At 43.2% G+C, this 11,552-nt stretch overlaps 1 protein-coding gene across 1 annotated transcript; it reads left to right on the forward strand.

Annotated features, from left to right (window-relative positions):
- On the forward strand, positions 1-11,319 carry LOC8072779 (protein CELLULOSE SYNTHASE INTERACTIVE 3). Its single transcript, XM_021461113.1, has 7 exons — positions 1-256; positions 2,211-2,338; positions 2,914-5,965; positions 7,143-9,687; positions 9,973-10,427; positions 10,619-10,735; positions 10,847-11,319. Exons 2-7 carry the CDS (start codon positions 2,256-2,258, stop codon positions 11,003-11,005), a joined length of 6,411 nt encoding a protein of 2,136 aa, XP_021316788.1. The 5' UTR covers positions 1-256; positions 2,211-2,255; the 3' UTR covers positions 11,006-11,319.

Consider the following 11,552-nt stretch of genomic DNA (forward strand, 5'->3'; position numbering starts at 1 on the left):
TTGGCCCATGAACACCCAGGTGGCTGTCCATTTCCGAAATAACGCGACAACGACAGGAGTGACCCGCAAAAAAGGCACCCCCGTCCTCTCTCTCTCCTCCCAAAGCTCCTCCCATCTCCTCACTCTCCCTAACGGACGCCCGAGCACACACACTCCCCCGCCAGCGCAGTGGGCGAGCGAGTGGAGGTGGAGCCAGACGAACCGCCGCCGCCGCCGCCACTCGCCGCCGCCGGGCACCGCCGTCCACCCGCCGACGGTGAGTCCACGCTTCCTTCTCGATCTCCCGCCCGTCGATCTCGCCCAATTGTAGCACCTCGCGTGGGGGCCACCGGAGCTTCGCTGAGCTCGACCCGTCTGCTGAGTTCCGTTCTGACGGGCCGCACGACACCATCCTCTACTTGCCTCGCCGTCGTCGTCGTCGTTCTCGCGCCCGACCAGCGCTCCCGCCGCGGCTTTGCCGCCCTCCCTTAGCCCGCCCGACGTGCTTCCCCCGCCCCGGCTGCGCCCACCGGCCGCATCCGCCACCCGCAGCCGGTGGCGCCCCGCCGCCTCGCCCCGCCGCGCGACCCACCCACCGCCGGGGGATTGAAGGTCTGGGCAGAGAGATCAGCCCCCGGGGGCCCAACAGCCCCACTGCTAACCCGGCGGCGCCGCGGCTGGGAGTCGCGGGGCTGTGCCTTCAACGCGCAACGGGACGCGTTTTAGATTTTCTGCTAGCGGAATGTTGGGTGCGGCGGCCGAGATCTCATGCCTGGGGGCTCTGTCGGTAGGGGTGAGGTGGAGGAGGGCTTGATTTTTGGCCGTTTCTGTGATCCTGACCGATTCGGTGGACGGTGGGTGTGGGTGTCACTGGCACTGTGCTCGAGTGGAGCGATTTTAAGGGAGGAGATGGATGGTTGGGATTCAGGAGGGGAAAGGCGCAATTCTACAGGAATTTTGTAGCTAGCAAAGGTATATTTGTTTGTTTGGTGAAGGTGTCTGTCGGTGCGGGTGCCCTCATCTAAGGAAATGTACAAGTCTTTTTCCTTGGTTAGTTAGAATCGTACTAATAACCTACAGAACAGAATGAAAGAGTCCATGATGGATGCTGCTGCTGCCTTGTAGCCTCATGAATTTGGGCGAGTGAGGGATCGAGATTGCTGTCCCTCAAGATTTTTTTTTTTTGGGGGGGGGGGATTAGCTCTGTCATAGTCATAGTGCTCTCAAAGGTATATTTGTTTTGTGAACGTGTCCCCTCATCTAAGGAAATGTACAATCTTTTTTCCTTGGTTAGTTAGAGTGGTACTATTAATCTACAGAACAGAATGAAAGAGTCCATGATGGATGCTGCTGCTGCCTTGTAGCCTCATGAATTTGGGTAAGTGAGGGATCAAGATTGCTGTCTCTCAAGAATTGGAGGGATTGCCTTTGTCATAGTCATAGTGCTCTTGAAGTTAAGGTATATAAGAGGAAGTGTTGCCTGTAGAATCAGTAGCTTGGTTGATGAACGTCTAGCTACGGATACTTCAATAAGTCTCATCCGCATACCTTCTGTTCCATGGCAAATCTAACACTCTACTTGAAAGGACTGTCTTCGATGAAGCGTTGGGACTTGTGCTTCTCATCTCCTTTACTTGTGGGTGCTGCTACATGTGCAAACATTTGAGTATAACTCAAGTGCAAGTCATGATCCAACTGTTTCATTTGTTTGACTACTTTCCCGGTGATCATTTCCTATAAAAGCAACTACATTTCATTGTCAGAAGTGGCGTGCCAGATTTTGTGAAACTCGATGATTTGAGGTTAAAAAGAAGAACCTTTTATTCATGTTTTACATGGACCAAAATTAATACATTTCTAGGTGATATTGAAGATCTTGTAGAAGATTTGGATTGAAATTTTTAGCCACGGTCACAAGAGAGTTTGTTGGTTCAACCTTGAATTTTGTAGTATTTCCTTGAACTAAGTTTAAGCTATGGTACTACTATCTCCTTTTGTTTTGCTGTTAGAACTGGATCTGACTGTGCTATGATGCATTAATGCATTATTCCACAGGATCTGCCTGCATGCTTTAAAACAGATATTAATTCATTATTCTCTTGGTAATTGCACGATTAAGTGGGATTACTCTTTTCCTTTTGCTTCCCTCTTTCTCCTTTATGTCAATGCAAAAATGACACAGGCTGGCACTATTATTCATTATGCTAATTACTTTCATTTTTATCCTGTAGGAATTCTAAAGCAATTCAAGGTGTAAAGCTGGTATAGATCTAATCATGGCAAATTTCAACTCGTCAGAACCTCGAGACTCTAGAGAATCAACTTCACCTGCACCATCAACATCATCTTCTATATCAAGGTATAACATATCCCTGTTTTAACCTGTTACTCATTTACAATGTTTTGAAATAGCTTACTCATAGGAGTACAGATCAGCTGTCTAGTTGCAGCGTGTCATCATCATGTCCATTTAGTCGGTGGCTAGTCGGCTAGTCTAGCATTAGAGTCATCGTGCCTACTTGCCTTGCTACCCAGGATATATATAGTACAACTGTATAAATTGTAAGTTGTTAAGTACTGCTACTAGACTATAGCACCGCGCACTGCACAACTATATTATCATAAATTGATAAACAAAGCATACAACAAGCATGGTGGGACAAAACTGGTTAATCAGATGACTAATTGTGATTACTGATTAGTTGTTGAATATTTTGTCAAAGAATGTTGCTTCGGACAATTAGCTTAGCTGGTTGTTCCTGTTTCATTTTCATCTTACATCCTCTTGTGTTTGTTTGAAGCCTCTCCATCTCACGTTTTTCCTTATTTCCTTTGTCAGAATCACAGCTAGCAAACACGCAACCTATAGTATTATAACTTTTTTTTGAACATTAACTATAGTATATAACTCGTTACTTATTTGTTGTTCTACAGGGAAAAAGGTGACCTGGCAGATGTTGATGATCCTGAAAGTGCAATGTCCACTGTGGCTCGATTGTTGGAAGACCTCCATGCTAGCATGGTATCTCCATCTGGGAAGGAAGCTACAACCAGAAGGTTACTTGAACTGGCCAGAGCAAAACAGGAGGCAAGGATTTTGATAGGTAGCCATTCTCAGGCAATGCCATTACTTATATCTACCCTTAGAGTTGGGTCATCTGCAGCAAAAGTAAATGCTGCAGCTCTACTTAGTGCACTCTGCAAGGAAGAGGACCTGCGTGTGAGGGTCCTCTTAGGAGGCTGTATACCACCCTTAATCTCTCTTTTGAAGTCTGAATCTGCTGAAGCGAAGAAGGCTGCTGCTGAAGCTATTTATGAAGTGTCTTCTGGTGGGCTTTCAGATGATCACATAGGCAGGAAAATATTTGTGACTGAAGGTGTTGTTCCAACTCTGTGGGACTTGCTTAATCCTAGGTCTCGCCAAGATAGAGTAGTTGAGGGCTTTGTGACTGGGGCTTTAAGGAATCTCTGTGGGGACAAAGATGGTTACTGGAAGGCCACACTTGAAGCTGGAGGTGTTGAAATAATTACTGGTCTTCTTTCATCCAAGAATACTGCTTCACAGTCGAATGCTGCCTCCCTATTGGCACGGTTTATCTCTGCTTTTGGTGATAGCATTCCCAAAGTTATAGATGCTGGGGCTGTTAAGGCTCTCCTTCACCTTCTAAATCGAGATAATATCATTTCTGTTCGTGAAAGTGCGGCTGATGCTTTGGAGGCCCTGTCTTCCAAGTCTAGTATTGCAATTAAAGCTGTGGTGGATGCAGGAGGCCTTCCTATTCTGATTGGAGCTGTTGTAGCACCCTCAAAAGAATGCATGCAGGGTGAGACATGTCATTCTCTACAAAGTCATGCTGTCCGTGCTTTATCAAATATTTGTGGGGGAACAACTTCTCTGTTGCTTTACCTTGGTGAGCTCTGCCAAGCACCCCGGTCACCTGTTCCCCTTGCTGACATTCTTGGAGCACTTGCTTATTCATTGATGGTTTTTGATGGCTCTGATGGTAAATCGTTTGACCCAGTTGAGATTGAAAATACTTTGGTTGTGCTCCTAAAATCTCATGACAGCAAGCTTGATCGTATTCTTGAGGCTTTAGCAAGTCTATATGGGAATGGTTGTCTCTCTGACAGGCTTGATCACTCTAATTCTAAGAAGGTTCTTGTTGGGCTGATTACCATGGCTCCTGCTGATGTTCAAGAACATCTTGTTCGTGCCTTAACTAGCTTGTGTTGTGATGGTGTTGGAATATGGGAGGCTCTTGGAAAGAGAGAAGGGGTTCAGTTGCTAATATCATTACTTGGGCTTTCCAGTGAGCAGCAGCAGGAATATGCAGTTTCCTTATTGGCTATCTTGAGTGATGAAGTAGATGACAGCAAGTGGGCAATAACAGCTGCTGGAGGTATCCCTCCACTTGTCCAGCTACTAGAAACAGGATCTCAAAAAGCAAAGGAGGATGCAGCTTACATCATGTGGAACATGTGCTCTGACAGTGATGATATCAGGGCATGTATTGAGAGTGCTGGAGCTGTTCTGGCACTAATTTGGCTTCTAAAGAGTGGTAGCCCTCGTGGACAGGAGGCATCAGTTAAAGCACTCAAGAAGCTGATACGATCAGCAGATTCTGCTACGATCAATCAGTTACTAGCATTACTGCTCAGTGACTCACTGAGCTCAAAGGCTCATGTCATTACAGTTCTCGGGCATGTCCTTGTGCTGGCGCCTCAGAGAGCTCTAATCCAGAGTGGAGCCTCAGCTAATAAAGGTCTTAGGTCACTGGTTCTTGTTCTTGAATCATCAAATGAAGAAACACAAGAGATTGCTGCAACTGTGTTGGCTGATATTTTCACTATGCGTCAGGATATTTGTGATGTCTTGGCAATTGATGAAATTGTCCAGCCATGCATGAAGCTTTTGACAAGTGGAAACCAAGTGATTGCCACACAATCTGCCAGAGCTTTAGGAGCGCTTTCATGTTCAGCTAGTTCCATGTCAAAAAACAAAATGTCTTGCTTAACTGAAGGTGATGTGCGACCTCTTATCGAAATGGCAAAGACATCATCTATTGATGTTGCTGAAACAGCATTTGCTGCATTAGCAAATCTCCTATCAGATGCACAGATTGCTAAAGAAGCGTTAGATGACAATATTGTCTTGGCTTTGACTAGAGTGCTCAAGGAAGGGAGTTTAGAAGGCAAGATTAGTGCGTCGCGGTCACTTCGTCAGTTGGTCAACCAGTTTCCCCTCAGTGAAGTTCTCCCAGATTACTCGCAGTGCTGTTTTATAATTCATGCATTGTTGGTATGTCTATCTGGCATCAATTTGGACAATGTTACAAATTTGGAACCCCTTGATGTTCTTACATTGATGGCTACAACAAAGGAGGGTTCACATTATAGCCCCCCTCTATGCACTGGTTTTCTTGAAGTTCCAGAAAGCTTAGAACCTTTAATTCGTTGTGTTAGTATTGGGCTTCCACCTGTTCAAGATAAGTCCGTTCAAATACTTGCAAGTCTTTGTCAGGGCCGACCTTCTCTACTTGGTGAATATTTAAACAGAAGTCAAGGATGCATCACTTCACTTGCTAGTAGAGTTATAGAGTCAAATGACATGGAAATAAGAATCAGCAGTGCAGTCATCCTCATATCTGCAATGAGGGACAGCAGAGAACAGTCGATCGATGTTCTTGAAGCATCAAAACTTCTGAAGAATCTGATATCTGCACTCATTGATATGCTGAAGCAACGTTCCTCTTTAACATCCCTAGACATTGAAATTTGGAAACCTCACATGGAAAAAAGTTCGCTTAATTATGAGCAGGATGTTTTGAGTGTGCCTGAACTTGGAAAGGTTTCTGAAGAAACTGTTGCACTATGGTTGCTCTCACTGATTTGTTCTCATCATGGAAGGAGTAAATATACTGTTATGGAGCTCAATGGCGTTGATGCAGTATCTGATAGACTTGCTAGCTATACTGCTAACCGACAGGTGCATGTTTCACATTTTATTTTTTCTGTTTTCATAGTACTCACTCTATCTGAGTAACTTGTTGCTAAATTCGAGATATTTTCTGCTTCAAACTGCTGTACTGCTGCATTTAGTAATTTAGTAATCTAGATGTACTGGTAATATGGAAATCTTATATCCATCTTGAATTGTCATCGTGACTAGCATGCAAAGTTGCAAACAGTGTTAGGTCTAAGTTTTCCTGTATTTTTACATCCTTGTTTTGAGTAATGCTGGATAAGAAAGATAGGCCACTTCATATGTCCATCCACTTTCCATGTTTCTAACTCAAGTCTAAAGGACTTCTTTACTCTGAATTGGTTCCTGTAACAGACTGCTGGTTGATCAATTTTAGGTGACCTACTGACAAGTGACACCAGCTATACATATGCATCAGCACATATGGTGTCACTAGTCTTTTATGTTACATATAAAAAGAAAACCAATGGCCATTTTAGACTAGTGAAGACTTTAAAATTTTGGACTATTGGTTATTAAAACATTTAGTCGACAAATTCTAGGAAGAGTTGAAATGATTTCCCAATGCTGTTTATGATTCCACCCAAAGTTCCTGTTTACATAAAAAATCATCATGCTAAGTTCCTACCTAGAAACAGAAGTCCACTCCTACACCCACAGATGAAATGTTATATTTTGCAAGATGAAAGCTGGTTGGTCTGCCTGTCTGTTTCATTTTTTATATGCCAACTTGCCTAGTAAATTGTTGGAAACACTAGGCTCCAGATTTGCACCCTTTGTTCTTGGTAACTCCATTGCTTAGATACCAGATTCTGATGTGCATAAATATTACTCCCTCCGTCCTAATATATAAGGTGTAACCACATTTTATTCGTGTCCCATAATATAAGGCGTGCTGTCTGTCTAGACGCATGTACATCGATGCAGTAGTACTAGTGTTGAGAGAGAGAATTAAATATACTAGGACAGAGGGAGTATTAGACAGACTAGTTTTACTATCCAATTGGTGCTGACTGCTGAGAACAGAACAAGCAAGCAGAACAATTGTGGTGGTCTGCTTACCATAGCTGAACTGTTCTACATTCCATCAGACAACTTTCATTCTTTGTTGCATTACTTTTCATATCTGTTTCTATTGCTATGCCTATTTCCAAGCTGTAATAGCTGCTCCATGTTACAGGAACAGTATGAAGACTCAGAAAATATATGGACTTGCGCCCTTCTGTTGGCTACTCTGTTTCAGGATTCAGTGGTTGTTCAGTCTTCTGAAATAACACGAACAATACCTTCTTTAGCATCCTTGCTAAAATCTGATGATATCATCGATAAATACTTTGCTGCTCAAGCACTGGCTAGCCTTGTTTCCACTGGGAGCAGAGGTATACAGCTTGCTATTGCAAATTCTGGTGCAGTTTTGGGTGCTGTAGCATTGATCGGACAGGTAGAATCTGATATGCCAAACCTTGTTACAATGGCTAAAGAATTCAAGTTGGCAGACAATCCAAGTCAAATAATATTGAAAAACCTTTTTGAGCTTGAAGATGTCTGCACTGGTGCTTCCGCTCGAAGGTCCATACCCTTGCTAGTGGATCTACTTAAACCAATGCCAGACAGGCCAGGTGCACCTCTGATTGCTTTGCACCTTCTGACTCAACTAGCGGAAGGTAGTGAGGGAAATAAAGTTGCTATGGCAGAGGCTGGAGCTTTAGATGCTTTGACTAAGTATCTATCTTTAAGCCCTCAAGACTCAACTGAAACTACTATAACCAATTTATTAGGGATTTTATACAGTAATCCTGATCTTCTTTACCATGAATCATCACGCAGCACTTCAAATCAACTGGTAGCTGTCTTACGTTTGGGCTCGAGAAGTTCTAGGCTTAGTGCAGTAAGGACGTTGCAGAAACTCTTTGATGCAGAGAATATAAGGGACACAGAAGTGGCCCGGCAAGCTATTCAACCACTACTTGACATGCTTGAATCAGGAACTGAAATAGAACAGCAGGCAGCACTTGGTGCACTTATCAAGCTTTCTGCTGGGACTATCTCTAAGGATTCTGCTATGTTTGATGTAGAAGGCAACACACTTGAAAATCTTTACAAAATTTTATCCTTCAGTTCGTTATTGGAGCTTAAGAAAGATGCTGCTCAACTCTGCTATATTTTATTTGAGAACTCCACTGTACGTGCATCACCAATTGCAACAGAATGTCTTCAACCCCTGATATCACTGATGACATCAGGATCTAGTTTGGCTATCGAACCAGCAGTTTGTGCTCTAAACAGATTACTGGATGAGGACTACAATGCAGAGGTTGCTGCAACTAGTGAAGTTATTGATCTTCTTGTCAGTTTTGTTCCTGGTACAAACTATCAGTTGTCTGAAGCATGTATTGGTGCTCTCATAAAGTTGGGCAAGGACCGTCCAAACTGCAAGCTTGACATGGTTAAAGCTGGTATCATTGAGCATGCGCTTGATATGATTCTTGATGTTCCTGTATCTGTTAGTTCATCCATTGCTGAATTGCTTCGCATTTTGACAAACAACAGTGGCATTGCTAAAAGTTCTGCTGCTGCAAAAATGGTGGAGCCACTTTTCTTGCTTTTACGTCGCCCTGATGTTACTATGTGGGACCAGCACAGTGCCTTGCAAGCACTTGTAAATATTCTGGAGAAACCTCAGAGTCTAGCAGCATTGAAGTTGACTCCCAGTCAAATAATTGAGCCTTTAATATCATTTCTTGAGTCTCCCTCTCAAGCAATTCAGCAACTTGGCACTGAGGTGCTCTCACATCTTCTAGAACAGGAACATTTTCAACAAGATATCACCACCAAAAATGCAGTTGTTCCTCTGGTGCAGCTTGCTGGTATTGGAATCCTGAGCTTACAACAAACTGCAGTTAAAGCACTTGAAAACATCTCACAGAGTTGGCCCAAGGCAGTAGCTGATGCAGGTGGAATTTTTGAACTTTCAAAGGTAATTGTCCAGGATGATCCTCAGCCAAGTCAAGCATTATGGGAATCTGCAGCACTTGTGTTATGCAATGTTTTGCGTTATAATTCTGACAATTATGTCAAAGTCTCAATGGCTGTACTTGTGAGATTGCTGAACTCCACCATGGAGAGTACTGTCACGATAGCTCTCAGTGCTCTACTTGTTCAAGAGAAAAGTAGCTCACGCTGTGGTGTGGCCATGGCTGAGGCTGGGGCAGTACGTGCACTCTTGGAGCTCCTGAAGAGCCATCGATGTGAGGAATCTGCAGCAAGATTGCTTGAAGCTCTAATAAACAATTCAAGGGTTCGTGAAACAAAAGTTGCCAAGTATGCTATTGCTCCTCTCTCACAGTACCTGTTAGATCCTCAGTCCAAGAACCAGTCAGCAAAGTTTCTGGTGACTCTTGCATTAGGTGACATTTTCCAACATGAAGCACTTGCAAGGGCAAGTGACTCCGTGTCTGCCTGCCGTGCTCTTGTAAGCCTACTTGAGGACCAGCCTACGGATGACATGACAACAGTTGCTATTTGTGCACTACAAAGCTTAGTGATGCACAGCAGGACAAATAGGCGTGCTGTTGCTGAAGCTGGGGGCATTTTGGTTGTGCAAGAATTGCTTCTTTCACCAAATGTGGATATTTCAGGACAGGCTACTCTTCTAATCAAGTACCTATTTTCAAATCATACACTGCAAGAATACGTGTCGAATGAGCTTATCCGATCTCTCACTGGTGAGTCGGCAATCTTTATGGTGAATTGTGTCCATGATATTTTAATTCAAATGTGTGTTTTTTCATGTTCTTGAGTGAAGTCTCATGCCCTTCTATTTTGAAAATTAAATGGTTTTTCATTTGCCATTTTGTCTTTGATACCATAGACATGAATATCTAATAAAAACAGATGCATTAAGTTACGAAATGATTGAATTGCAAATGCTTTATGGGTGCTATCCTGCATTCCTGCTTACTAATGGATTGTTTTGATTATGCTCTAATGTCAAATGCAATTTGTCACAGCTGCCTTAGAGAGAGAGCTGCTCTCTACGTCAACTATCAATGAAGTTATTCTGAAGACCATATATGTGATATTCAGCAACTTCAAAAAGGTGCGGTTTTCTGAGGCGGCAACCCTGTGCATACCACACCTGGTTTGTGCTTTGAAGGATGGAAATGAGGCTGCCCAGGAGAGTGTGCTTGACACCCTTTGCTTGCTTAAAGAATCTTGGCCGCAAATGAATGAAGACATCGCTAAAGCCCAGTCCCTGATTTCAGCTGAAGCCATACCTGTACTACAAATGCTTATGAAGACATGTCCTCCCAGTTTTCACGAGAGAGCCGATAGTTTGCTCCATTGCTTGCCTGGTTGCTTGACAGTGACCATCATTCGTGGGAATAATTTGAAACAGACAATGGGGGGTACAAATGCATTTTGTTGCCTGCAAATAGGAAATGGTCCTCCAAGGCAAACTAAGGTAATTCTTGTAGATAGTTGTACTCAATAATTTATTTGTAGTGCAGTTGTTTTTTTCCCTCTGAAACCCAGTATTGCCAGCTGCTGTACCTTGCAAGACTGGGATTGCCGCTCTGCTGCATGTTGTATTTTATTTTATTTAGTTTACATCTTTTTTTGTCTGTGGCTACTGATGTTTGTGCTGAACGTCAGGTGGTAAACCACAGCATCTGCCCAGCTTGGAACGAGGGTTTCACCTGGTTATTTGATGTCGCTCCTAAAGGGCAGAAGCTCTACATCATATGCAAAAGCAAAAATACATTTGGAAAGGTATGGTCATAACTCATAAGGATGGCGTGTCTTCTACTCTTCTCTTGGTTCTTGGCTTCTTGCCTGTGATTCTTTTGTGTTATTTCTCAAATGCTGATATTTTCATTGCAGTCAACCCTTGGAAGAGTGACCATCCAGATTGACAAGGTTGTCACCGAGGGTGTATACAGCGGGTTCTTCAGCCTCAGCCACGACGGTGGCAAGGATGGCTCAAGAACCCTTGAGATAGAAATTGTATGGTCGAATAGGCCATCCAACGACAGTATGTAGCATATGGATGATTTACCTGACGGCTGACGCCAACCTTATACTCCTGGCTTCCATGTAAATCAGCCCCCCATAATCATCCAAATTTCATTTATTTATATGTAGAAAGTTAAAAGACGCTTAGATAACCCATGCCATCATTCGATTATTGAGTAACTCTCGGGAGTGTTAGCCTTGCTGCTGTAACAGATTTTGGACCTGAGTAATTTTTTTGTACAGTTGAATTTATTTAATGTAATTATATATTAGTGTTAGATTGGTGTAAGTGCGGACAAACATTGCTGACAGTAACATTCTGTGTGATGTGTGGCGTGATAGTTCCCGTGGGTGTGTGTTTTCCGTTGTTAGCACTTGTAGCCTGAGTTGATTTTTAGTTCACTGCTTTTAGGAGGTAATCGGGTTGTTTTTAGGTTTTTACCCTTGTGGGGCAGCTCTAGATTTTCCTGGTTGTTTTTAAGAGGTAATCTATCACGATTGCCAAACAACCTAGATTTCTTAGGCTGTAGATTTCACCATAGCTTACTTTAAAAATCCAGATTAGATAAAATAA

The sequence above is a fragment of the Sorghum bicolor genome, chromosome 5 (genome assembly GCF_000003195.3).
Source record: "Sorghum bicolor cultivar BTx623 chromosome 5, Sorghum_bicolor_NCBIv3, whole genome shotgun sequence".
Taxonomy (NCBI): domain Eukaryota; kingdom Viridiplantae; phylum Streptophyta; class Magnoliopsida; order Poales; family Poaceae; genus Sorghum; species Sorghum bicolor.

What these genes read in the sequence shown, in the direction of transcription:
- LOC8072779 (XM_021461113.1), top strand. Translation starts at nt 2,256, where the DNA reads ATGGCAAATTTCAACTCGTCAGAACCTCGAGACTCTAGAGAATCAACT. An exon ending in GCTATACTGCTAACCGACAG is followed by an intron (nt 5,966 to 7,142) that starts GTGCATGTTTCA and finishes TCCATGTTACAG; the next exon opens with GAACAGTATGAAGACTCAGA. An exon ending in GCAAAAATACATTTGGAAAG is followed by an intron (nt 10,736 to 10,846) that starts GTATGGTCATAA and finishes TTTTCATTGCAG; the next exon opens with TCAACCCTTGGAAGAGTGAC.